Genomic DNA, 23266 nt, shown 5'->3' on the forward strand with positions numbered 1-23266 from the left:
CATCGACTGCAGGAAGACATGCGTTTTGTCTTGCACGCCTTTCTTGTACAATTGTGAGTACTGTTGCTCTGCCCAGAGGGAAGGCAGGAAGGAGGCACTGGCAGAGAGCAGATCGAGGAGGTAACAGTCCTCAGGGCTCACAGATGGCTATGGTCCGGTCCGTGATCAGAGGCAGCTGGCAGGACAGGATGTGCCAGAAAACTGCTCGTGAAAATCTAGTAGGAAGGGGGCAGTGGAGCTAGGATGGGAAGGAGAAGAGGAACCCAGCAGGACAGGAAGAGGAAGTGAGATCTAGTCTCTTGATTTTTTTTTTTTTTTTTTGTGACCTTGTGTGGGTGTTTAAACACAATGCGCATGGTGTTCTCGGCAGCAGGCAGCCAGGGAATCTGTCAGCTCTGTCATGGATCCTACAAGATGTCGAAACAAAAACACGGAACAGAGTTAAATCTTCCAGAATGTAGCTGAGGTGTGTAAAATCAGTTTCATTTACAGTCATTACAATGATCTGAGTGGATGCTTGCTAGGGGACGATGACGCTGAACTCTGGTCATGTGCATGTGTATTTTAGGGGCTCTGGGGAGGCAGAAAAAACCTGAAGGGAACATGGACTTGTACAAGTTACTTGATCATTGAAACTTCAGTTGTTCAGTTAAACTTAGAACTTTGAAAGTCTGTATAATTTACAAAGCAGGCAATCAAGTACCCAGAAGTCATTGTGTGTGGTATATACGTGTGCGTGTTTGGTATATTAGTATGTCAAACTAAGAATATAAAAACTTGAGAATATGATGGTAACTGGCAAAGTCTTCTCTGGGTGAGGCTCAGAGGGAAGGCAAAACCTTTCTCAGGGGTCTGAGTGTGAAAGTTTACAGTGTCCAGAAACTGCACACACACACCCCCCCCACACACACCCACACACAAGAGGAAGCACTTTTATAGCTCTCTTGAGAAGTAACAACGGCAAAAGGACAGTTTCATGTTAAAAGCTTAGTCATGATGGTGAGGTGGGTGTGGTTTGCGTGTGGATTTATATTTCTGGAGCATGGTTCCCAGTGTGCTGAGAAGTGATTGGGTCAGCAGGAGGAAGAGGCTAGTGAGAGATTCTTAGGTTACATGAGGGAAACTATGCACAGAAGGGATCAAAGTACATCATCATGGACCTAGTATGGTGGCTTATACCTGTAATCCCAGCATGTGGGAAGCTGAGGCAGGAGGATCACTATGAGTTTGAGGCCTGCTGGGTTATATAATGAATTCTGGAATATATAGAATGAAACCCTTCCTCAAACAAAAACAAAAACAAAACAAAAACCCAAAAAACAAACAAAAAAACAACCCCCCCACAAAACCAACACAGAACCAAACAAAACCAACCAACAACAATGAAAAACCAGTGTGTCTCATGGGACCTCTGAGCTGTGCCTAACTCCTGAGTAGCTCTCTGGTGTCCTGTCTCTGATATGGTTGCGTATTCTCTTGCCACTGTGATACCATCCTGACATTCAAGGAGAACATAGACAGTAATGAGATCGCTAGAAAGGAAGCCATTGAGCATCCTCTTAGTGTGTGTGTCACGGTAACTAATTCTTAAAAACTGGCTAAATATATCTGAAAAGCCAGGTGGGTCCTTTTTGAAAGGCTCATCTTTAACTCCTGAATAATGGTTACTTTTGAGAGGCACACAAAAGGCTTAACCTTACCTGAAGAAAGGCTTTGGCCTTTCCCCTTGGCTCTCAGGAGCCAATGCCTAATGTCTTAGCCTTAGTGGCTAATCCTTGGAATCTTGCTGACTAAGAACATCTTCATTTATGGGACTTTGGACTATGGCAGTCTGTGCCAATGAAGCGATTTCCCGTGGACGACTTGGTCCCCTTAGCATCGGATCAGCCTCTGAAGGGGTCAGAGAGAAAGGGCAGCTCTGTTCATGGTGACTCTCTCCATATATGTGACCAAGTACAAAAAGTCTAGACACAAAGTTTGCGAGCTTTTCTGGTGGCAATACTCCATACATCTTGTCACATACAATTTCCAGGAGAAGTAAGTTTTTTCTTCCTTTTTTTTAAAATTCATTTTTTGTAATTTATTTTATATTTTAAATGACTTTTAAAATCAGTAACTTTAGTTATATTGTTACATCATAATTGTTACTGAAAGACATTTGGTTGAATTTGGTATCAGTCTGGGGACAATTTTGCACACATGTACAATGTACTATAACCATGTTTTGAGAATTAGGCTCTGTCGGCCTACCTCTCTGAGGACCAGAACTCTGTTCATTGGAATAGTCTGGACCTTGCACGATGTTCTTCCTCCCTCGACTCATTTTTGTCTGTAATTTAATTTGTGCTACGAATCATCTGGAAGTAGCTTTTAATGAATTTTTTGGGTTTTTCTACTGAGTTCACAAACTTCAAGGGAGGCTCGGGGCTCCCAAGTTTGCAAAGTGTCTTGGAGGTGGGTAGCCCTGGGAGGTGGGATTTCCTAGATCTGACTCTCTGTAAAGTAGCTAAGGCAGAGGAGGATAGAGCTTGAGGAACCTTGATCTCTTGGCTGCTGATTTTCAAAGCTCTTGATTAAGCCTCTATTTCAGACTTTCAGAGACCTGGGGGAATCTCGATCTGTCTGTCTGTCTGTCTGTCTGTCTGTCTGTTAGTTCATCCATTCATCTGTCCATCCATCCATCCGTCCATCCATCCATGAATGAAACACAGAACAGCCTCTGAGTTTACATGAATTTTGTCTGGTCTTGAATCTTTATAATAAAGTGGTCAAGTCTTAGAAGCTTCCCATCCAAGAACTTGTCATGAGGGGAGAGAACTATGATCGAAGAGCTTACCACTGTATCTCAGTGGGAATGAGAAGGCCTTCTTTAGGGAACTCATTCATCCCTTTACCAAATAATGTTGAACCACCTGGAAAAAAGCAGGCTCCAAGACTAAGGAGAGCATTAGGGCTGGACAGCCTCAGGGCGGGACAGGGCAGTATGTAGAAAGGAGTAGCAATTCTATGTACACAGTAGAACTTGTCAGGAGCAGAAGATAGAAAGATGCACATGGCGCTTCTTCCAATTCAGTGTCCAGGAGGTGGTAGGCTGTTTATGTTTGGAAGAAAGGATGGAGCTGGTCCTGGGGTCAGGGTTGGTGAAGCAGATTTTCCTTTCCAGAGACCATGTCTTGCGTATATTGCTTTACCAACCTGTTACTCAATATGTATTCCAAGATGGCTTCTGGCTCAAGGCAATGTCCTGCCTCCTCCTCCAGTGTAAGGCTGCTTTTACATTCATGGTTGTTCATTACTTGCTTCCAAAAGCTGAGCCTTGTCTTCTGCCTGTCATGTGAGGAAATGTAGTCTGTTGCATTACGTCTTGGACACTACCTCTCAAAGTCAAGGGTGCTGGTAGGCCCCTGTGCGGGAGCTCCAGGGGTTGAGGGCTCCGTCTTAGGATGAGATGTGGAAAAAGCTCTGTAGGCTGATGCTAAAGAAGCAGAACCTCACTGAAGTCTGCTTGGGTTGTTTAAGTACCACACCCCGGCTGGGTGTCGTCTACCTCTGTCTTTCATGGGTCTGAGAGCTAGACATGCCAAGATCAGGAGGCTTCATAGTCAGGTTCTGGGAAGGCTTCATGTTTTCTCAGTCATGGTAGAAAGAATGAGGGATGAACAGAATTTTTGGAGCCCGAGGGGGGGGGGTCTCCTGACCCTGCTTTTTAAACTAAGACCATTAATTCAATTCAGGAGAGCTCGGTTCTCAAGGCTTGATCACTTCCCCAAACACTCCACTTCCTAATACCACCATACCGTTGCTTAGATTTCAAGATATGAATGAGAAGGGTGGGGGACACTCAGATTCAGTTATTTACTGATCTTTTAAGATAATAATTAATAATAAAGAAACAAACAAATCAGAATATTTGATCCCAGCACTCGGAAGGCTTAGACAGACAGATCTCTGAGTTCGGGGCCAGCCTAGTCTACAGAGTGAACTCCAGGACAGGCAGAGCTGTAAAGTGACCCCATCTTGAAAACAACAACAACAACAACAACAACAACAACAACAACAACAACAACAACGAAAACCCAAAACCAAGAGTCTATTTGGGCTGGAGAGATGGCTCAGCAGTTAAGAGACTGCTGTTTCAGTCAATTCCCAGCACCCACATGGCAGCTGACAGCTGTCTGTAATTGCAGTTCCAGAAGATCTGATGCCCCCAACACAGACATAAATGCGGGCAGAACACCAAAGCACATGACGTAAAAGTAAACGAAGGAGATTGCCATACGAGGTAAGGGGTTTTACCAGGGCATTTTCACACCAGCGTGTCCCGGAGTGTTATATGCAAGCTCTCAAGGGTAGCTATTGATTTGGTCCTGAAAACTCTCTTGAAGGAAAGCCAAGTATTCACGTATCTGCTGGTCTTTAGGGGGGGAAACCCCCGTATATTTCTTTATTCATGTGTGTGTTCGTTTGGGTGTGTGGGGACGGCAGAGGTGGAGTCCATCCTCCCTCTTCATCATGTGGACTCTGGTGATCACGCTCCGGTCTTCAGGCTTGACGTTGAGTACCTTCGCCATCTTGCTTGCCCAACTGCTGTTGAGCCAGAGGACTTGGAAAGCAATTTTGTTGGTGCTACACAGGTTGCAAGGTAATGAGCTGGAGTTCAAGTCCAGGTCTTTGACTGCAAATTGATCGTCTAGTCCAGAGCGTCCGTGTTGCCTCCGCTGGCAGCCACCTGTCTCGTCAAGGTTTGGTTAGGCTAGAAATAGATCTAAGGATGGAAAGAAGGGATGGGCTTGGAGGAACCACAAGTATTTGTTGCTAAGGAGCAAAAAAGAGGAAGAAAGCAAGAGGCCTGGCCTCTGAATATGGCCTTGAAGTAAAGTGTTCTGGGGGAGCAGGGATGCTGGGTACCACTGACACTATCCCTCCTTGGAGTTCAAAGGGATCTTTGCTGCCTGCTGTTCTACAGGATGAATCCAGCTGTGGAAGCTAGGGAGTAACACAAATGATTTCACATCCTTTGGTGGAGGGCAGTGAAAGGAGGAACACAGTTTGCATACGCTGAACATTTGAAATCATAGACTTCCTGGGCTGATTAGATTATTTCCGAGCAAATCTCAATTTTATGTCTCTTCCTTAATTGCCCCATACCACTCTTCCCTTTCAACATTAGCTCCCACTTCCTCAGGGTCCTTCTTCTCAGCCCACCCTACCCCCAAGTTCCTTCAAATTTCTGTTTCCACGGTGTGTGTTGGTAAGGGGCCGTCTGGAATAATCGCCAGTGGTTTTTCTCCACACTGCTGGTGCCACTGAGGATTCAGCACCAGGCTGAGGAGGACCAAGGGCTGAGATTTTGCAGCTGGTTTTGTGAGTCACTATGCACTCTGAGAGAGCACCCACCCACTGGAGGCAGCTTAGCTTGTGGGAACCCAACTGGAGGGACTGAGGTTTTCTCAGTGGCCTTGTCAGTGTGCACAGCAGAAGTGAACAGCCTTGAGTTGAGGAAATTGTGGCTGGACAGGCAGGGAGGTAGTTCTGCTGTGTCCTGCTGGCTGTTAGCTGCAGAGTCTAGACATCAGAGCACCTGGAGGAGACAGGGGCCCCTTAGCCTGCTCTGTTCTGTGGGGATGTTGCAGCAAACTGTCCTGTTGTCACTCTTCCTGCTCCTCAGAGCTCATCAGGGCCAAGGTAAGGATCCTTGTGTTGATGTGGGGTGGGGCCTGGTATGGACTCATGGGGGCCTGAGTGTGTGAGGGAGATCAGAACTCAGAGCCTCCAATTGTGCCATCTACCTAGTCACCTGGGACACAGGGAGCAAGAGGAGAGACTAGAGAATGTGGTCCAGGCCCCTCAGGCCATTGTAAAGTGCTTGGAGTTTAGTCTGTGTGAAAAGTGTGGAGAGTCAGGGTGATGTGTGCCCTATGTTTCTCTGGAGCTGTGTGTACACTAGGTTTCTCTGGAGCTGTGTGTGCACTAGGCTTCCCTGGAGAGAAGTGGCCATTAGCTTTCCCTGGAGCGATGTGGGCATCAGCCTTCTTTCTTGCTCTAGGAGCACCAGCCATTCTTCATCCCGTCACAGTTTTGCCCAAACACCACCTTGTCACTGTCACTTTCCCCCACTGAATTCAGGTTTTTGGTTGTCCATTCTGAAGAAAAGGATGGGCTGGGAGTTGTGAGGAGTCCCTGGATGCTGTGGGTCTGGGTGAGGTAAGGTGTTGAAAAGAAGGAAGAACAGGCGGTGTCATAGGTCAGCCCCAGGGTTGCTGTACTTTGCGTGGGTTGTGTTGAGCCTTGCATTTCTCACGGACCAGTTTCTAATTGTCACTGTGCTGGAGGTGACCCAGGGAGGCTCTAGCAGGCCAGACTGTTTCACACTTCTGGTCACCTCACCTCCTCCCAAACAAGACGTGAGTGGAGAAGCAGCTTCTTCTTCTTCTTCTTCTTCTTCTTCTTCTTTTTTTTTTTTTTTTTTGGAGCTGGGGACGGAACCCAGGGCCTTGAGCTTGCTAGGGAAGCGCTCTACCTCTGAACTAAATCCCCAACCCTGAGAAGCAGCTTCTTGAGGAAGAGATTTGGGCTCGGGACTCAAAGGAACTCTAGTTCTGCAGAACTCACCCCAGGGGCAGCCAAATGATACGTTGACAGACAAACCTTTCTTACTAAAGTACTTTGCGTGGGTTGTGTTGAGCCTTGCATTTCTCACGGACCAGTTTCTAATTGTCACTGTGCTGGAGGTGACCCAGGGAGGTCTGCACATAGACATACGTGACAGTGGGTTGCTTCCTGCATGACTTTGGGACAATTGTATGCTCACGTCCAGTCATCATCTATTGTCTTTTCCATGACCCTAGGCAATGTTCTCACTTCAACTCTCAGCTTAGTTTTCCCCGGATGTACGTGACATGGTATTGGCCTCCTGGCTTCTTTTGCTTGACATGTTCATGAGGTTTGTCTACGTTGATAGCTGTAGTTCATCTCTTTACTGGGAGCTGTGAGTCTCTGGATGCCTGTGTTGAGATAATACTATTTCATCCCAGCCTCAGGCCGTTCTTCGCTCATTCTGTTATCGACGCCCATTCGGACTATAACATGGTTCCTTCCACAATAATGCTTTCCTAACACGCCACAGTACACTTCCAAGGTCCAATCGTGGGAGCGTATGTTCTTAGCAGGTGTTGTCGAGTTCAGGAGTTTTTAGGAATGCTCGAGCTGTGTAGTACCCGGGATTTCAAGTTGCCTCAAGGCGACTGGCTTTTTGTTCTGAGGGCCTGTGAACAGGAAATTGCAATGGTGTGGAGTCCACAAAGCAAAAGGTCAAAGCCAAGCGTCCTGTGGCTTTATAACTTCTTTGATATTTTGCACAAAATCCCCATAGCAGAGCTACAGAGTTGAATTAATTAAACAGATTCATGGTGGCCTTACTATGTTATGAGAACTAGGTAAAATTTTGCAAGGAAACAGTTGAAGAGCTGGGGTCGATCTTTTTTTTTTTTTTTTTTTTTTTTTGAGATAGAATCTCACATATTCCAGGATAGCCTGAAAGACAGAACTTTGGTCATGGGAGGCAAGGGTCCGACTAACTAAACTATATCCCCAACCCTGGATTTCACCCATGAAAATCTTCTAGTCAGAGAAATAGGTGTGTACAATACCAACTCCAAGGGAAGGCAGAAGAGGCCCTGACAGTCATGGTACATTGAAAGGAATCAGAGGATGCTGGATTCTTCTAGGTGGAGACACAGGGGGACTGGCTTACTGTGGTAAGAGCTCAGAAAACCGAGTACAGAGAACCAATCCGGGCACAGAAAAGGCCTAAAGAGTTCGAGTGAGAGGCGTAGTAAGGTAGTTGCCTTGGAGAAAGCAAATACTTCAGTGGACTGGGGATAGGAAGGGACACAGCAGGGGCAGTTTTGACAGACAGGAACAGTCAGCTTGCCCGCGAGAAGGAGAGGTGGTGGTCAGTCAAGACAGGGCTAAGGAGGAAGTGGGTTGTGGCCTCTGCAAGGGACTCATTGTTTTGTGAGTTTGCTTTAGCTGGTCCTGTTCACTTCCTAGCATTGACCCAATCTCTCTTGTCCCTCCCCCAAACCTCGTTACCTATGCCCAACTGAGACAAAAAAAAAAAAAAAAAAACAAAAAAAACCCAAAAAACCCTCAACATCCTTTTGCAGGCTGGCAGGATTATACCCCCACTCCCACTCCCACTCCATCCCCACCCCCATCCCCCTTCTACACCTAGCCCCAGCCATCAGAGTCTTGCCCCTGGCCCTCTCTCGGGCACTCCCAGCTTCAGGGGAGCAGAGAGTCTAGGCTGGAGAAAGCTGAGCTGACTCTGATGTGGCAGCACAGGTGACCCCGCTGCTGAGTCAGAGGTCCCCTAGACCATTGTTTTCTCCTTGGTGCTCACCCCACCGAGCTATATTAGAGTTTATCAACTGTCCTCACTTCCCTAAGCTGCAGTACAATCTAGCAAACTGCCCCCATTCTTCTTCTATAGACTTAATATTTTACCTCATCCGTTCTTAACCACCGGAAAAGAGCCCCCAAGGCTCCTTGGCTGAGGCGTCCCTGACCACCAGAACTGGCTGCGGCCACTCCCTTCTGAAAGGCAACCCTGTGTAGGCGGTTCACCTCTCTCCCTTTCTTGCTCCGAGGGTGCAAGAACTTGTGAAGTTATTCTCCCTTTCTCTCGTTATCTTTTCACATTAGCATTTCTTTTTTACTCCCTTAAAATGTCTGCCTCCCTGGGATGGGAACGAGGGTTTTCTGTCCCTCACAGGTCCCGCCTTTCCTCTGTCTTTACACAGGCTCCAGCTGCTAGGTTCCTGCAAGAAGCTCAGCTCACCCCAACTCCTTTCTCCTTCCACTAGACTGTGGAGACCTGAAGGAGAAAAGCCCAGCAAAGAGCAGGCATAGATTCACAGCCTCTGAGCTCAGCCGAGTTCCTTTCTTCCTTCGAAAACATTAATTTATTCTTTGAGGATTTCATACAATATATATTATTATTATTATTATTTTTTTCCGGAGCTGGGGACCGAACCCAGGGCCTTGTGCTCGCTAGGCAAGCGCTCTACCACTGAGCTAAATCCCCAACCCCGCTATACAATATATTTTGATCATGTTCTTTCTTCTTTCCCAACTCCTGCCAGACTCTTCCATATTTGCCAACATCCCCACCTAACACACACACACACACACACACACACACACACACACAAAGTGTTGGTCAGCTACTCTTGAACATGGGTCCTATTCTGGAATGTGGTTAATATATCGTCTCCTGGTAGCTATAAATTGTGAATAGCTTCTTAGCTATTGGTGGGACCTGGGTCCACGCCCCTCTGGGAGTCCCCCACCCCAACGCGCACACGCCCTGGTCTGCAGTGTCTTTTTCTTTTCTTTCCTTTTTCGGAGCTGGGGACCGAACCCAGGGCCTTGCGCTTGCTAGGCAAGCGCTCTACCACTGAGCTAAATCCCCAACCTCTCCCTTCTTTAATTATATTTATTCCTAGGATTATTAATATTATTTTTTTTTGGATCTTTTTTTCGGAGCTGTGTACCGAACCCAGGGCCTTGCGCTTCCTAGGCAAGCGCTCTACAACTGAGCTAAATCCCCAACCCCCCTAGGATTATTTTTTGGTAGCTACTTAAAGTTTGCTTTTTTTTTTTTTGACAGAAGGGTGACTATTTTTTTCTTGATTCCACTTTCACGGGAAATTTTGTTTTAACCTTTCACCTCCAGGTTAGGCATATCCTTAGAGATAAAGTGTGTTTCCTTCCTTTGCGTGTTCTCATTCTCTGTCTCTCTCTCTCTCTCTTTGTATCCCTCTGTCTTTTTCTCTCTGTCTTCTTCTTTCCTTTCCCCCTTCCTTCCTTTTTCCTTCCTCCCTTCCTTCCTTTTTTCTTTTGTTTTTTCCTTCCTTCCTTCCTTCCTTCCTTCCTCCCTTCCTTCCTTCCTTCCTTCCTTCCTTCCTTCCTTCCTTCCTTCCTTCCTTTCTTCCTTCCTTTCTTTTTGAGACAAGATCTCATCTGTCTGAGGCTGGGCTGAAACTTGTTATGCACCCAAGGGCAACCTTGAATTCCTGATCCTCCGGCCACAACCTCCCGAGTCTTGGGATGCACATTTTATGTAGTGTTTGGGTGTAGGGGGCCAGTGAAGTCCTGACTGAGTCCAGTTCTGAGCCAGTGTGTATTGCTCGACATGAGCCATGTTGAAGACCCCTGAGAAACTGGCAGAGCCTTTGTTTACCCCGTGTCATGCTGTTTTGGTGAAGTCAGTCTGTGAGAGCTAACCTGGGCCATGCTTGAGTTTCACAGCTTCGAGGACCTACACGGCTTCAGGGATGCGTGAGGACCATGTCACAGCTGGAGGGGATGTGGGCTAAGACACACATCTGGCCCATCAGTGCCTAGGTCTTCATCGGATGCAGGGCCTGTCTGTGTGTGAGCTTTGTCCACAGGGGCAGTTTCCCCTCAGCTCTGGTTGTTCCTATGACAGGTCTGTCACTGAGCTCTAAGACAAGCCTACTACCTCCCCTCAGCTGTTGGAGTCTTATTTCCTGCCCTGCTACCTGAAGTTACAAGAGAGAGGTGGAGCATTCAGCCTCTCGTACTAATGTAGTTCTGGTAACTCAGTCTGTGGTGGGTATTGGCTTGGTGGTAGGAGTTGGGGGGCTCTGCAGCACATGGGTTTTACCACGTCAGGCCTGTTATGTGGTTTCAAGCCTAAAGCCGGAATTTAACTTATTCACTTTCACATGCTGGAGACATCATGCTTTACACTGGACTGATTGGAGTTGGGGCGCATGTGACATGGACAGTGGTTCCCTTCTGTATTTGTCTTTTGTTATAATTGGGCACTGTGGTCCCCACTGGATCTTCTTAGGTTTTATCAAGGTAATTTGGTGTGGGGAGAAGATACTGGATGATCTTACTTAGCTGCCATCTTGTTCTCCCTAGGTCTGCCTTTCTTTTTAATGTGCTACATTGTTTTTTTTTTTTTTTTGGTTCTTTTTTTTGGAGCTGGGGATCGAACCCAGGGCCTTGTGCTTCCCCAACCCCAATGTGCTACATTGTTAAGAACCATGCATGGGGCTGGAGAGATGGCTCAGTGCTTAAGAGCACTGCTCTCCCAGAGGTCCTGAGTTCAAATCCCAGCAACCACATGGTGGCTCACCATCTGTGATAGGATCTGTTGCCCTCTTCTGGTGTGTCTGAAGACAGCGACAGTGTATTTATAATAATAAATAAACCTTAAGAAAAAAAAAGAGCTCTTGCTCTTACTCATCTCTTGCCTTTACTCTTCTCTGCTCTGGTGCCCTCTTCCCTGTCCCTTCTCGCCCCATTCCTCCCCCTTCCCTCCATGTGCTCATGGCCAGCCTTTGTTCCTCCCCTCTTCTACTCTTCTTCTCTCATTAAATCTCTCCATGTGGAAAAAAAAAAGAACTATGTGTGTAACCATCTCTCTCTTTACCCTCTGACCCCTACTCCTCCCCACTGTAGTCTCGTTAACTCAAGATTGTCATTTTTGTTGTGTCCAGCCTCTGGATGGCACCCTGAAGTAGCCGTCTAAAGTCTACCACTATGTTATAGCCTAGTCTACCACCACCACATTCATTAAATCGCATCTTGATTCCTAGGGAGGGAAGTGCAGACATATACCTGTAAGGCACGGTTTTAGAATTTTGGTGGGCACTCTTGCAGAGACCATCAGGTTCCTAAAATAATAACAAACATTAACCATTAGTGAGCACCGCCCACAGTGCACTGTGCTAAGTGTTCTGAGAGGACTGTGAGTCTGGCTCTATTTTAGAGCACAAGGCCAGCTGTGAAGTCAGCATTGTTTTCACTGGGTCTGGCTGTTCAGGGTTCCTGGAAGCCACTGTTTGGCCATGTGTGCTTTCCTCAGTAGTCAGGGAGTCAGGCTTTCTTTTGCCTCTGTGACAAATACCCGGAGGAACAAATTTAAAATGGGGAAAATTTATATTCGGCCTATTGCAGAGTTTCTATTTGCCCTTTTCTTTTGAGATGAGGTCTCATGTAGCCCAGGCTGGCCTCTGATTTGCCATGTAGCTGAGGATGACCTTCAATTTCTGATTCTTCTGCCTCTACCTCCCGAGTGCTGAGAGTACTGTTGGGTGCCACCAAGTCCTGGTATTAAGAAGTGCTGAGGATTGAATCCAGGGCATGCTAGGGAACATCTCCAGCCTTATGTCAGAGGCCATAGTCAATGGTTGGCTTAATCCTGTGCCGTGAGACTATGATGAAGCAGTGTCATGGTGGGAGGATGTGACAAAGGTGCTCACCTTCTAGCAGCGGGGCAGCCGAGAGACACAGTCAAGAAAGGGAAAGATGTAGCCTTGGAAGATGTGTCCTTAGTGACCCACTGGCCAAGCCCCATCTTTGTGTAGTTGATTGATGAAGTCAGTGCCCATGAGCCAACCACCTCTCAATGATGTCATCAGCTGAGGACCAATCCTACAGCATATGAACATTTGGGGGGGGGGAGGAACTTGGCAGCCAAGTTACAATGGGGTGGGTCACGCCAGTAACGTGATGTTTCTAACATTGGTGGTTATGAAATCATCCTCTAGGAAAGCACGGGGAAACATGTCTGTCATTCCAGCTCAGTAAGGTAGTGAGCTCATGGCCAGCCTGGGCTACTTAGTGAAATCCTGTCTCAAAATCCCAAAGGAAGGGTCTGAGGAGATGGCTTAGTGGATAATAATAGCACTTGATCTGAAAGCAAGAAGAGCCGACTTCAAATCCCCAACACCCATTAAAAAGCCAGCCTAGATCAAACAAAGGTTTGGTGAGAGATCCTGTTTCCAAAAATAAGGCAGAGGTCCAGAAAGCTGGCTCAGTAGGTCAAAATACTTGCCTCGTAAGTCTAACAACCCGAGTTTGATCCCTGGAACACACACACACACACACACACACACACACACACACACACACAAATACTAGCACTCCTAAGGGGAAATGGGAGGCAGAGACAGGAGATTCACCTGGAAGCTCACAGGCTAGCCTGGAGTACACAGAGTAGGAGAAAGGAGAGGAGGAAGCCTGCCTCAAAAAGGTGGGAGGAGAAAAATCAATTTTTGAAAGTTCTCCTTTGGTTCCCAGACGTGTGCTAGAGCCTGAGTGTGCCCCCCTCCCCATACACATAATGTGGAGAGTGATAAAGACTCTTACCATCCGCCTCTGGTCTCCACATGCACAAGTGCCTGCACCTGCGCGCACACGCACACATATGCCACAGTAAATTATGTTAGAAGAAAAAGCTGAACCAAAATCTCTGTCTAATGCCAAATCAGTTGTTCATCATTTTGCTGTGTAGCTGGAGTTATTTACTTAAGTATTTTCTTTTTTAAATATATATAATCTATTTTTATTTTATGTTCATTGGTGTTTTGCCTGATATATGTCTGTGTGATGGTGTCGGATGCCCTGGAACTGGAGTTACAGACAGGCATGAGCCACCATGTGGTTGCTGTGAATTGAACCCAGGTCTTCTGGAAGAGCAGCCAGTGCTCTTAACCAGTGAGCCATCTCTCCAGCCACTACTTAAGTATCTTCTAACACAATTCCTTACTTATAGAAGTGAGGCTAAGATCTCCACGGGGTTCTTGGGAAGTTAAGTACTGGCAACACATTTGAAACTTGTCTGTCATATAGACTCAGGAGATTCTAGTTTGGGGCTGGAGGGATGGCTTAGCAGTTCAGAGAGCACACTGTTCTTCTAGACAACCTGAGTTCGGTGCCTAGCACTCTTGTAGGACAGCTCACAACTCTCTCTAAACACCAACTCTAACGAATATAGTGCCCTCTGCTGGCCGCCTGGGCATCGCCCTCACCTGTACAAACCAATACACAGACACACGTGCATCTACATATGTAAAAAATGAATCTTCAGAAGAGATTTTAGCTGCCATTGTTGGTCTGTGAGTTCCTTCCAACTAGAGGGTGGAGCCTGGGACGTGGAGAAACAGACGGGTCTCAGGGTTTCTCCTCATACTTGCTCCAGGTCCTTAGCCTAAGGAAGTGACGGGCAGCTGCCTGCACTGCTCAGGTCTCATACCCTTTCAGTTACCTGCAGACAAGGTTCTCTTTTCTAGATTGTGCAGATTCTTCTGAAGAAGTGCTTGGTGTCTCAGGAAAGCCTGTCCGGCTGCGGCCTTCCAACATACAAACAAAACATGTTTCTATTGAATGGAAGAAGAAGACAGGACATCAACAGACTCCCCAGATCGTGACTTGGGATACTACGGATAACAAAAACTTTAATATGTGTTGTAGTGATATCTATGGTTTTGAGTCTGAGAATTTTGCTCTTAGTATCAAGTCAGCTAAGCTAAATGACAGTGGTCACTACCTGCTGGAGATCACCAACCAAAGAGGAATAGTGTGCACTAAAAACTTCCAGATGCTTATATTTGGTGAGTTTTAAGCACTGTCTACTCTGTCCCTCTGATTCCTGTAGGATTTGCATTTCCAGAACTCTCTGACCAGAACCTCTGTTTCCAGATCCTGTTGAGACACCTCACCTGACTGTCCAGGGGACGCTCTGGGCTAACGGGACTTGTCAACTGTCTTTGTCCTGCTTTGTGCCCAAGGATGACAATGTAAGCTATGCTTTGTACAGAGGGAGCATGCTGATCTCGAATCAAAGGTATGGCACCCACTGGGAGAACCGGACTGATGCCAGCAGCCTGCACACATATACCTGCAATGTTAGCAACAAGGCCAGCTGGGCAAACCACACCCTGACCTCCCCGCAGAGCTGTCAGAGTGTCCCTTCGAGTAAGTGGGGGCACTTTGGCCCACAGCAGGGATCCTACAACCAGATTCACATGAGACCCAGGTATGAGGTCACATGGCCTTCTGGTCTAGTGCCTTGGGCCTTTCCTCAGAAGGTGCCTGGCCTCTCAGGGGCACAGGCCTGTCTTAGTCTGGGAGGACTTATCTCTTCTTCTTTTACTGGAAATAGTAGTTTCCTTCCTTGCAGGGATTCCTAGTTATTTAGTGATTGTTGTGATGCCCTGAACATTGTCCTCCTAACTGGAGATATTGGAGACCCAGTTTCTCCTGTCTTCCCTCGAGCTGGAGAGTTTCCTGGGAGGTAATAACCCTGTACCTTGTCCGTGGGGGCCGCAGGAAATGCCCAGGTACTTAGCAGAGTTCTGCATTTATTGCTCATCCTGAGTCACCTGAGTCAAGGTTGTACTGCTTTTTATTAGTTATTGGCATGGCAATTATAAGAAAACCAATCTAGTTCCAACCCAACCCAATGCACCTGTCTTACTTCACAGACATCGCCCTACTCAACCTACCAAACTTCCTCAATAGAATTCTACCCACCTAATCCACCTCACCAAACCCAACCCAACCTATTCAACCCAACCCAATCTACCCAGCCCTCTCAGCCCAATCCTACCCACCCAACCGTACCCAAACCTCAGAGTCTCTATCCTTAAATTTGTAGCAGAAAATGTGTATAGCTCCTTACTTTGGCCTTGGGTTTTTCTACCATGCTATATTTAGCTTCATGAAGTGTATTTTCTTATCCCGTGATCAGGTACATCTCCCCTTTCTCAGAGGAGAAAAACACTGAAAAAGCAGAAGGACTAAGTCCTCAGAAGCTTTCCCTGGAGCACCCTTAGGTTCTCACAGGACTGGACAGGACTGAAGTATTTCTGTGCCACATTCAGGCCTGGATTCTGGCTGCAGGTCTACCTTCAGTCACTTTAGGCATAAGGAAACTGGCATGGTGTGGGTGGAGCTGGCTAGAAAGAGCAGCCCCATCGCGTCAATGTCCTGAGTCACTACTCCACACCATGGCCTGTGCCTCTGAGCTTCCTTCCTTCGGTGGCAGATCCCCAAGTGAGTGTAGTTTCCAAGTTCTGAGCATTGCAGCCAGAGCAAAACACCCAGTTCTTAGCCGCCAGAAGCTTGGTGCTAAGAGAACCAGGAGTTCCTCCTGTAGGAATCCTGAGCTAGAATCCCTCTGTGGAATTAGAGACCTGAACAGGATTAACTCATAGTGTAGACACTGAAGGAGAAGACAAAAGTAGTAAGCTCACATTATAAAGAATCTCCCTGCCAATACATTTGCTTAAAAACAGTAAGTTACACAAAGGAGAATGCTGTGCAAGTGCCACCTTCCCCAGGAAGTTCAAAGGAGATGACTGTGTCCTCTCACAGCTGCCCATTAGGCTCCTTCCCCACACCTTGCCTCTGCTGGGAGGTTGAGAGAAGATGGCCCTGGCTGATATGGTAGTTGCTCTCTCTGCCTTATCAGAAAAAGCACACTTCTGCCAGACGGGCAAGGTGACTGGTTAACAACTGCCGCGGAAAAGCATCTCTGGCCCATCTCAAGATACCTAAAAATATCTTTTCATTGGAAATGCCCCCAAAGAACTCAACTCGCAGTTTCTGTCTCTGTAAGATGTGTTTAATTATTCCAAGTTTCCGGGACATAAAAGAGATTTGCAGGTGAAAGCGCGTGTAAAGATGTCATGTTATAGTGAGAACTGTGAAGAATCTCTGCTCAGAACCAGGACCAGTTCCCATCGTGCATTTGCCAAAACGCGTTCCACTCTATTATTTAAGAACCTTTCCTTAAGAGGTGGGCCAGCAAAACTAAGTTCTTCCTGGGTAGCGAATGATCAAACAGGAGCAAGGGAAGGCGTAGTAACGGGAACACTGGTTTAGGGGCCTCGGTCATCATTGCTTATTATTTCTGTAGTTCTTGGATCCCAGGTAGATTAATTCATTTCTATGAGTTTCTCTGTTAGGCAAATGAGAGTAATAATCAGAGATCAAACGAGAGTAAGATCAAACGAGATAATGTTTATGAAAAACTCATTAGTGGACACCCGTGATACACAATTCTTTGCGGTTCTTCTATTCCTCCTCCTCCTCCTCCTCTTCCTCCTCCTCCTCCTCCTCCTCCTCCTCTTCCTCTGCCTCTGCCTCCTTCTTCTCCTCTTCCTCTTCCTCCTCCTCCTCCTCTTCCTCCTCCTCTTCCTCTTCCTCTTCCTCCTCATATTCCTCTTCCTCCTCATCTTCCTCCTCATCTTCCTCTTCTTCCTCATCAACTTCCTCCTCCTCCTCCTCTTCATCTTCCTCATCTTCCTCTTCCCCCTCATCTTCCTCCTCCTCCTCCTCTTCCTCCTCGTCTTCCTCTTCCCCCTCATCTTCTTCCTCCTCCTCTTCCTCTTCCTCCTCTTCCTCTTCCTCCTCATCTTCCTCCTCCTTCTCCTCCTTCTTCTCCTCACCCTCCTCTTCCTCCTCATCTTCTTCTTCCTCCTCCTTCTCCTCCTCCTCCTCTTTTTCTTCTTCTTCTTCTTCTTCTTCTTCTTCTTCTTCTTCTTCTTCTTCTTCTTCTTCTTCTTTCCTCTTCTTCTTTTGTTTGTTTGTTTTGTTTTTGTTTGGAGGTAGTTTTATTTGACATCAAGCAGGTTAGTCCTCATCCACATTGATCGTCTGTAGATTTTTGGTTCTTTTTTTTTTTTTTTTTCGGAGCTGGGGACCGAACCCAGGGCCTTGCGCTTCCTAGGCAAGCGCTCTACCGCTGAGCTAAATCCCCAACCCCGTCTGTAGATTTTGAATGTGGTAACAGTCATGTAAGTGACCAGTGTGTAGAGCTTGTTTGCTGAATCCTCGTCCTCATAACGCTTTCTGGACAAAGGTACTCGGATATGGTACAGAACATTCCTTATTCCCTTGGCCCAGATGGCTTTATTGAGCCTGGTGTCAATGCGCACATCTGGAGTCCCCATTTCCTTCATGGCAAATTTCCGAATTTCTTTGAAAGCCCTGAAGCTTTCCTGAAGCCCACTCCATGGATGCGCTTGTGAATGTTGATGGTGTATTTCCGGGTCAACACCTCGTCAATGGCAGAACGGCCCTTCTTCTTCTTGCCACCCTTCTTTGCGGGAGCCATTCTGTTGGGCCCAAGTTGGAAAGGTTGCCGTTCTCTTCTTGTTGGTTGCATTACCGATCAGCATCCACGGGTGACACAGGAGGTGAATGTAGAAGTTCAAATGAGGAAGAACCAGGAAGGAAAAATGGAAGGCTTGTAGCAGTGGGTCTGTGGTGAATGTTTGCTGCGTTAGAACAGTAGGTTGATGAAATAGTTGCGGTACAAGATGTTTTACAGGTTCCAGATCATGTAATTAGCTCTCAGAAGCAGGAAACATTATCTCCTTTTTTCAGGTGAGGTGAGTAAACAGTGCCAGTCTTCTGGAATTTATAAGCTGGACCAGTCCATCACCCAATTGAGGAGGATCGATAAGGGTGATGGACCCCTAAGATGTGAGGAGACAGGCCGCATGAGAGAGATAGTTCAATCCCTTGGGATAGTTCCTGAAGCTAATGAAGGGGCAGTGGGCGCTCAGTCTTCTCACCTTCTGTGTCCCTCAGAATTCAATTATCTGCCCTTTGTGGTATCCATCGGTATCCTCGTCAAATTTTTTCATGGGGCCATCGATTGCTTCTGTGTGTGGAATAGGAAGAGAAAGCAGTCACGTAAGTAGACGGCTCCTGAAGGGATACTGTTGCTTGGGGTATCAGGTGTAGTGAGTTGACCCTGAGTCCATGGGCTATACGCTATACACAGCATCTTCTTTTCCTGGGAAAGGTGTTGGGATACGTGTGAATACAGGTTGGGGAGGGCAACCAAAGTACAACCTCCCGTTCACAGTATCTGTGGTGGCTTGAGAATATTTACAGCATGGTCCCCAATAATGCTGAGTTATCTAGGGCACTGGGTTTGGCTGGTGACTTCCTAGCTTGGTAGAGTATATATGTCATGGCCAATGGCTCTATTGTGTTCTTTATGTATTCTGGCAAGAGCATTAACCTGCCTAATTTCTAGAGCCATTTTAAAGATCGTGAACATTTTTGGTGGAGGTGTGACTTGTGAAGTGGAATCCTGGACAGGAAACCTTCTGAAGGTTTCTGAAGTTCTAGTCTTTATTTTCTTCCTCACACAGAGTCCATCGCTAAGGAATCTTTGACCATACATGAATACGTCAAGAACGCACAAGTCAGCAGGGACCAACGAGGACATTTTAGGGCCTCTGGATCTTCCTCAGATGTTCGGGGAGATGAGAGGGGACAAAGAGAATCGGACAGACGTCTTTTCCAGGTGATCTTTAGATATCTTCCATCTCTTTTCTCCACCAGTTTCCTGGCTCTGTCCAAAGAGGAAAAGGAGAAAAGAAACAGAGCAGAGAAAATGGAAATGAGGCAGAAGGGGCATCATGGTGCTGTACTTAATCTGCCCAGGGGTAGAACTCAGTAGAAATCAATAGCAAAGGACAGAATGTGTCTACTACTGTCTTCCCAGATGGCAGAGTAGGCTGGAAGGAAGCTCTTGGTCTCTCAGAACACTAGGACACAAGAGGATGGGCCCTGGTGCTCCATTATCCGCTCCAAATCCCTGGTGCTCCATCACCTGTACCATCTCCCTGGTGCTCCATCACCTCCTCCATCTCCCTGGTGCTCCATCATCTGCTCCATCTCCCTGGTGCTCCATCACCTGCTCCATCTCCCTGGTGCTCCATCACCTGCTCCATCTCCCTGGTGCTCCATCACCTGCTCCATCTCCCTGGTGCTCCATCACCTGCTCCATCTCCCTGGTGCTCCATCACCTGCTCCATCTCCCTGGTGCTCCATCACCTGCTCCATCTCCCTGGTGCTCCATCACCTGTACCATCTCCCTGGTGCTCCATCACCTGTACCATCTCCCTGGTGCTCCATCTCTCTAGTGCTCCATCTCCCTGGTGCTCCATCACCTGTACCATCTCCCTGGTGCTCCATCACCTCCTCCATCTCCCTGGTCCTCCATCACCTGCTCCATCTCCCTGGTCCTCCATCACCTGCTCCATCTCCCTGGTCCTCCATCACCTGTACCATCTCCCTGGTCCTCCATCACCTGCTCCATCTCCCTGGTGCTCCATCACCTGCTCCATCTCCCTGGTGCTCCATCACCTGTACCATCTCCCTGATGCTCCATCACCTCCTCCATCTCCCTGGTCCTACATCACCTGCTCCATCTCCCTGGTCCTCCATCACCTGCTCCATCTCTCTAGTGCTCCATCACCTGCTCCATCTCTCTAGTGCTCCATCACCTGCTCCATCTCCCTGGTGCTCCATCACCTACTCCATCTCCCTGGTGCTCCATCACCTGCTCCGTCTCCCTGGTGCTCCTCACCTGCTCCATTTCCCTGGTCCTCCATCACCTGCTCCATCTCCCTGGTGCTCCATCACCTGCTCCATCTCCCTGGTGCTCCATCACCTGCTCCAACTCCCTGGTGCTCCATCACCTGCTCCAACTCCCTGGTGCTCCATCACCTGCTCCAACTCCCTGGTGCTCCATCACCTTCTCCAACTCCCTGGTGCTCCATCACCTGCTCCAACTCCCTGGTGCTCCATCACCTGCTCCAACTCCTTGGTGCTCCATCACGTGTACCATCTCCCTGGTGCTCCATCACCTGCTCCATCTCCCTGGTGCTCCATCACCTGCTCCATCTCCCTGGTCCTTCATCACTTGCTCCATCTCCCTCGTGCTCCATCACCTGCTCCATCTCCCTGGTCCTCCATCACTTGCTCCATCTCCCTGGTACTCCATCACCTGCTCCATCTCCCTGGTGCTCCATCACCTGTATCATCTCCCTGGTCCTCCATCACCTGCTCCGTCTCCCTGGTGCTCCATCACCTGCTCCGTCTCCCTGGTGCTCCATCACCTGCTCCGTCTCCCTGGTGCTCCGTCTCCCTGGTGCTCCATTCCCTGCGCCATCTCTCCTGCCCCCGTGTCTTTCCATCATTTCCTGAGCATCACTGCTACTTTCCCTCAGTGGAATGGATCCCTTCCTCCTAGGTGCTGTTTCATGCTTGTGCACAGGGTTGTCTTAGTGCCATAGCATGGCTGTTGCATTGTTTACATGGCTCCTTTGACAGTTCCAGGAAACTTTTATGAGGTTGTACTTGTTAAGCCAATATTTTCTCTATGTATTTACATAGTTCCATAATTTCTAACAAAAGAGATTGAATTACATCTGGGTCTAAGACCAGTGTTCCAATGAAATGCATACTCCCTGTAACACTAGACTTAGCACTTTCCCATCTCTAATGAGGGTTTAGGTTCATCTGGTGGCATATTGCAACTTGTGACTCATCCTGCACACTACAGTTCATCAACAGGTCTTAGGTTTCATGAAGAGTGAAGCAAGTTGCTAGATTGGAAAGAAGAACTTCCTGCAAGCTGAAGACAGCTCAAGACATGGATCTGTTACTACTTAGATTCAACTGATTTCTACCTCAGCTTTGTATCCAGTAAAAAACGTTCCCTTTCATCTTCTGATAACTGATCTTCAGCTGTAGTTTAGACTTTCTACCTAAACATTCTCTCACCTGGAGAAAAGAACGTCTTTCTCCTCGTGTTTCATCTCTCTGAACCTCAGTATTCACACCAAACATTTACAACAAGCTCTACCTAAGGGAAGGCTGAGGAGTGAGCGATGCAGAGCAAGAAGTGAAAGCACTCACTGATAAGTGGAGCCCAGAAGCTCAGAAAAACCACGATACAACTCACAGACCATCTGAAGCTTAAGAGGAAGGAAGACCAAAGTGTGAAAATGCTTCAGTCCTTCTTAGAAGGGAGAACAAAATAATCATGGGAGATAGAGGGAGGGAGAGATGTGGGAAGGAGAGAGGAGTGGGAAGGATAAAGGGGGGGGGACCAGATATGGGAAGAGGCAGGAGAGAAGTACAGATGGCCAGGAAAGTGTACAGTGGGGAATGGGGAATGGGGATAGCCACTAGAAAGTCCCAGATGTCAGGGAAGCAAGAGGTTCCCAGGACCCAACAGGGATGACATTAGCCAAAATACCCAACAAAGGGAAGCTGTAGGGAACACCTCCAGTACATAGATACGACCCCTGGTTGAGAGATAGGGCCACCTACCCATCTCAAGAATTTTAACCCAGAATTTTTCCTATCTAAAGGAAATGCAGAGACAGAAAATGGAGCAGAGACTGAAGGAAAGGCCATTCAGAGACATCCCCACCTAGGGATCCATCCCATCTGCACACACCAAACCTAGACACTATTGCTGATGCCAAGAAGTGCTTGCTGACAGGAGCCTGGTATAGCTGTCCCCTGAGAGGCTCTGCCAGCACCTGACCAATACAGATGCAGATACTCATAGTCAACCATTGGACTGAGTCTGGGGACCCTAGTGGAAGAGTTAGGGAAGGACTGAAGGAGCTGAAGGGGACTGCAGCCCCATAGGAAGAACAACAATATTAACTAAGCTGACCACCCAGAGCTCCCAGGGACTAAACCACCAACTAAAGAGTAGACATGGAGGGACCCATGGCTCCAGCTACATATGTAGCAGAGGATGGCCTTATCTGGCATCAATGGGAGGGGAAGCCCTTGGTTCTGTGGAGGCTTGATACCTCAGCATAAGGGGATGCTAGAGTGGTGAGGTGGGAATGGGTGTATGTGTTACGGAGCACCCTCATAGAGGCAAAGGGGAGAGGGAATAGGATGGGGCATTTGAGGAGGGGTAATCTGGAAGGGGGGGAATACTTGAAATGTAAATAAATAAAATAACCAATAAAAAATGAAAAAATTATTTATTTTATATCTGTTAGTACACTGCTGCTCTCTTCAGACACATCAGAAGAGGGCATTGGATCCCATTACAGATGGTTGCGAACCATCATATGGTTGCTGGGATTTGAACTCAGGACCTCTGGAAGAGCAGTCAGTGCTCTTAACTACTGAGCCATTTCTCCAGCCCTCACTGCTGTTTCTTAACTACCTAGTTCTCCGAATAAACACACAGAGACATTTTAATATTTCAGAGCTTAGGCCTTAGCTGGGCAGATGCTCAACTGGCTTATCTAAGTTAACCTGATCACCTAGCCACACCCAGCCATGTGGCTAGCTACAGTTTTCAGGCCTGTAGTCATGTCCATCTTCTCTCATCTCTCCTGGTGAAAACTCTTTCTTCTTCCCAGAGTTCCTTTTTCCCTCCCAGGAAGTCTAGACTTTCATTTCCTGCCCAGCTAATTGGCCATCATATTTTTATAAAGCCAATCAGAGAATGCCTTAGGTAGGTGAAGGACAGAGACACAGCTTAATGCAGCATACTCCACCAGACTACTACTACTAATAAAGGAAGGTGACCTCGAAAACATAATTTCTATGTTCTATCTGTGATGTCAGAGCAGCTGAAAAAAGCTAAAACTAA

The 23266-nt window shown here is 47.4% G+C and overlaps 1 protein-coding gene and 1 pseudogene across 7 annotated transcripts; one reads left to right on the forward strand and one right to left on the reverse strand.

The window, feature by feature from the left end:
• Positions 1-307: 307 nt before the first annotated feature.
• Positions 308-22084, forward strand: Cd244l1 (CD244 molecule like 1). 7 transcript variants are annotated; one of them, XM_063272573.1, is made up of 6 exons: positions 313-466; positions 4188-4282; positions 14115-14435; positions 14524-14799; positions 18424-18528; positions 18996-21190. In XM_063272573.1, exons 3-6 carry the CDS (start codon positions 14285-14287, stop codon positions 19304-19306), a joined length of 843 nt encoding a protein of 280 aa, XP_063128643.1. In that variant the 5' UTR covers positions 313-466; positions 4188-4282; positions 14115-14284; the 3' UTR covers positions 19307-21190. The 7 variants fall into 7 exon arrangements, with proteins under 7 accessions (XP_063128642.1, XP_063128643.1, XP_063128644.1 ...); NM_022259.2 differs by lacking the exons at positions 313-466; positions 4188-4282 and adding exons at positions 5507-5685; positions 21197-22084 and having other exon boundaries at positions 18996-19150; XM_063272572.1 differs by lacking the exon at positions 4188-4282 and having other exon boundaries at positions 308-466.
• LOC134481590 (large ribosomal subunit protein eL31-like) lies at positions 17362-17953 on the reverse strand (annotated as a pseudogene).
• Positions 22085-23266: the final 1182 nt, after the last annotated feature.

Source organism: Rattus norvegicus, chromosome 13 (genome assembly GCF_036323735.1).
Source record: "Rattus norvegicus strain BN/NHsdMcwi chromosome 13, GRCr8, whole genome shotgun sequence".
In the NCBI taxonomy this organism is placed as follows: domain Eukaryota; kingdom Metazoa; phylum Chordata; class Mammalia; order Rodentia; family Muridae; genus Rattus; species Rattus norvegicus.

What these genes read in the sequence shown, in the direction of transcription:
- Cd244l1 (NM_022259.2), top strand. Translation starts at nt 5,625, where the DNA reads ATGTTGCAGCAAACTGTCCTGTTGTCACTCTTCCTGCTCCTCAGAGCT. An exon ending in CTTCCAGATGCTTATATTTG is followed by an intron (nt 14,436 to 14,523) that starts GTGAGTTTTAAG and finishes CTCTGTTTCCAG; the next exon opens with ATCCTGTTGAGACACCTCAC. An exon ending in TAGGAAGAGAAAGCAGTCAC is followed by an intron (nt 18,529 to 18,995) that starts GTAAGTAGACGG and finishes TTCCTCACACAG; the next exon opens with AGTCCATCGCTAAGGAATCT.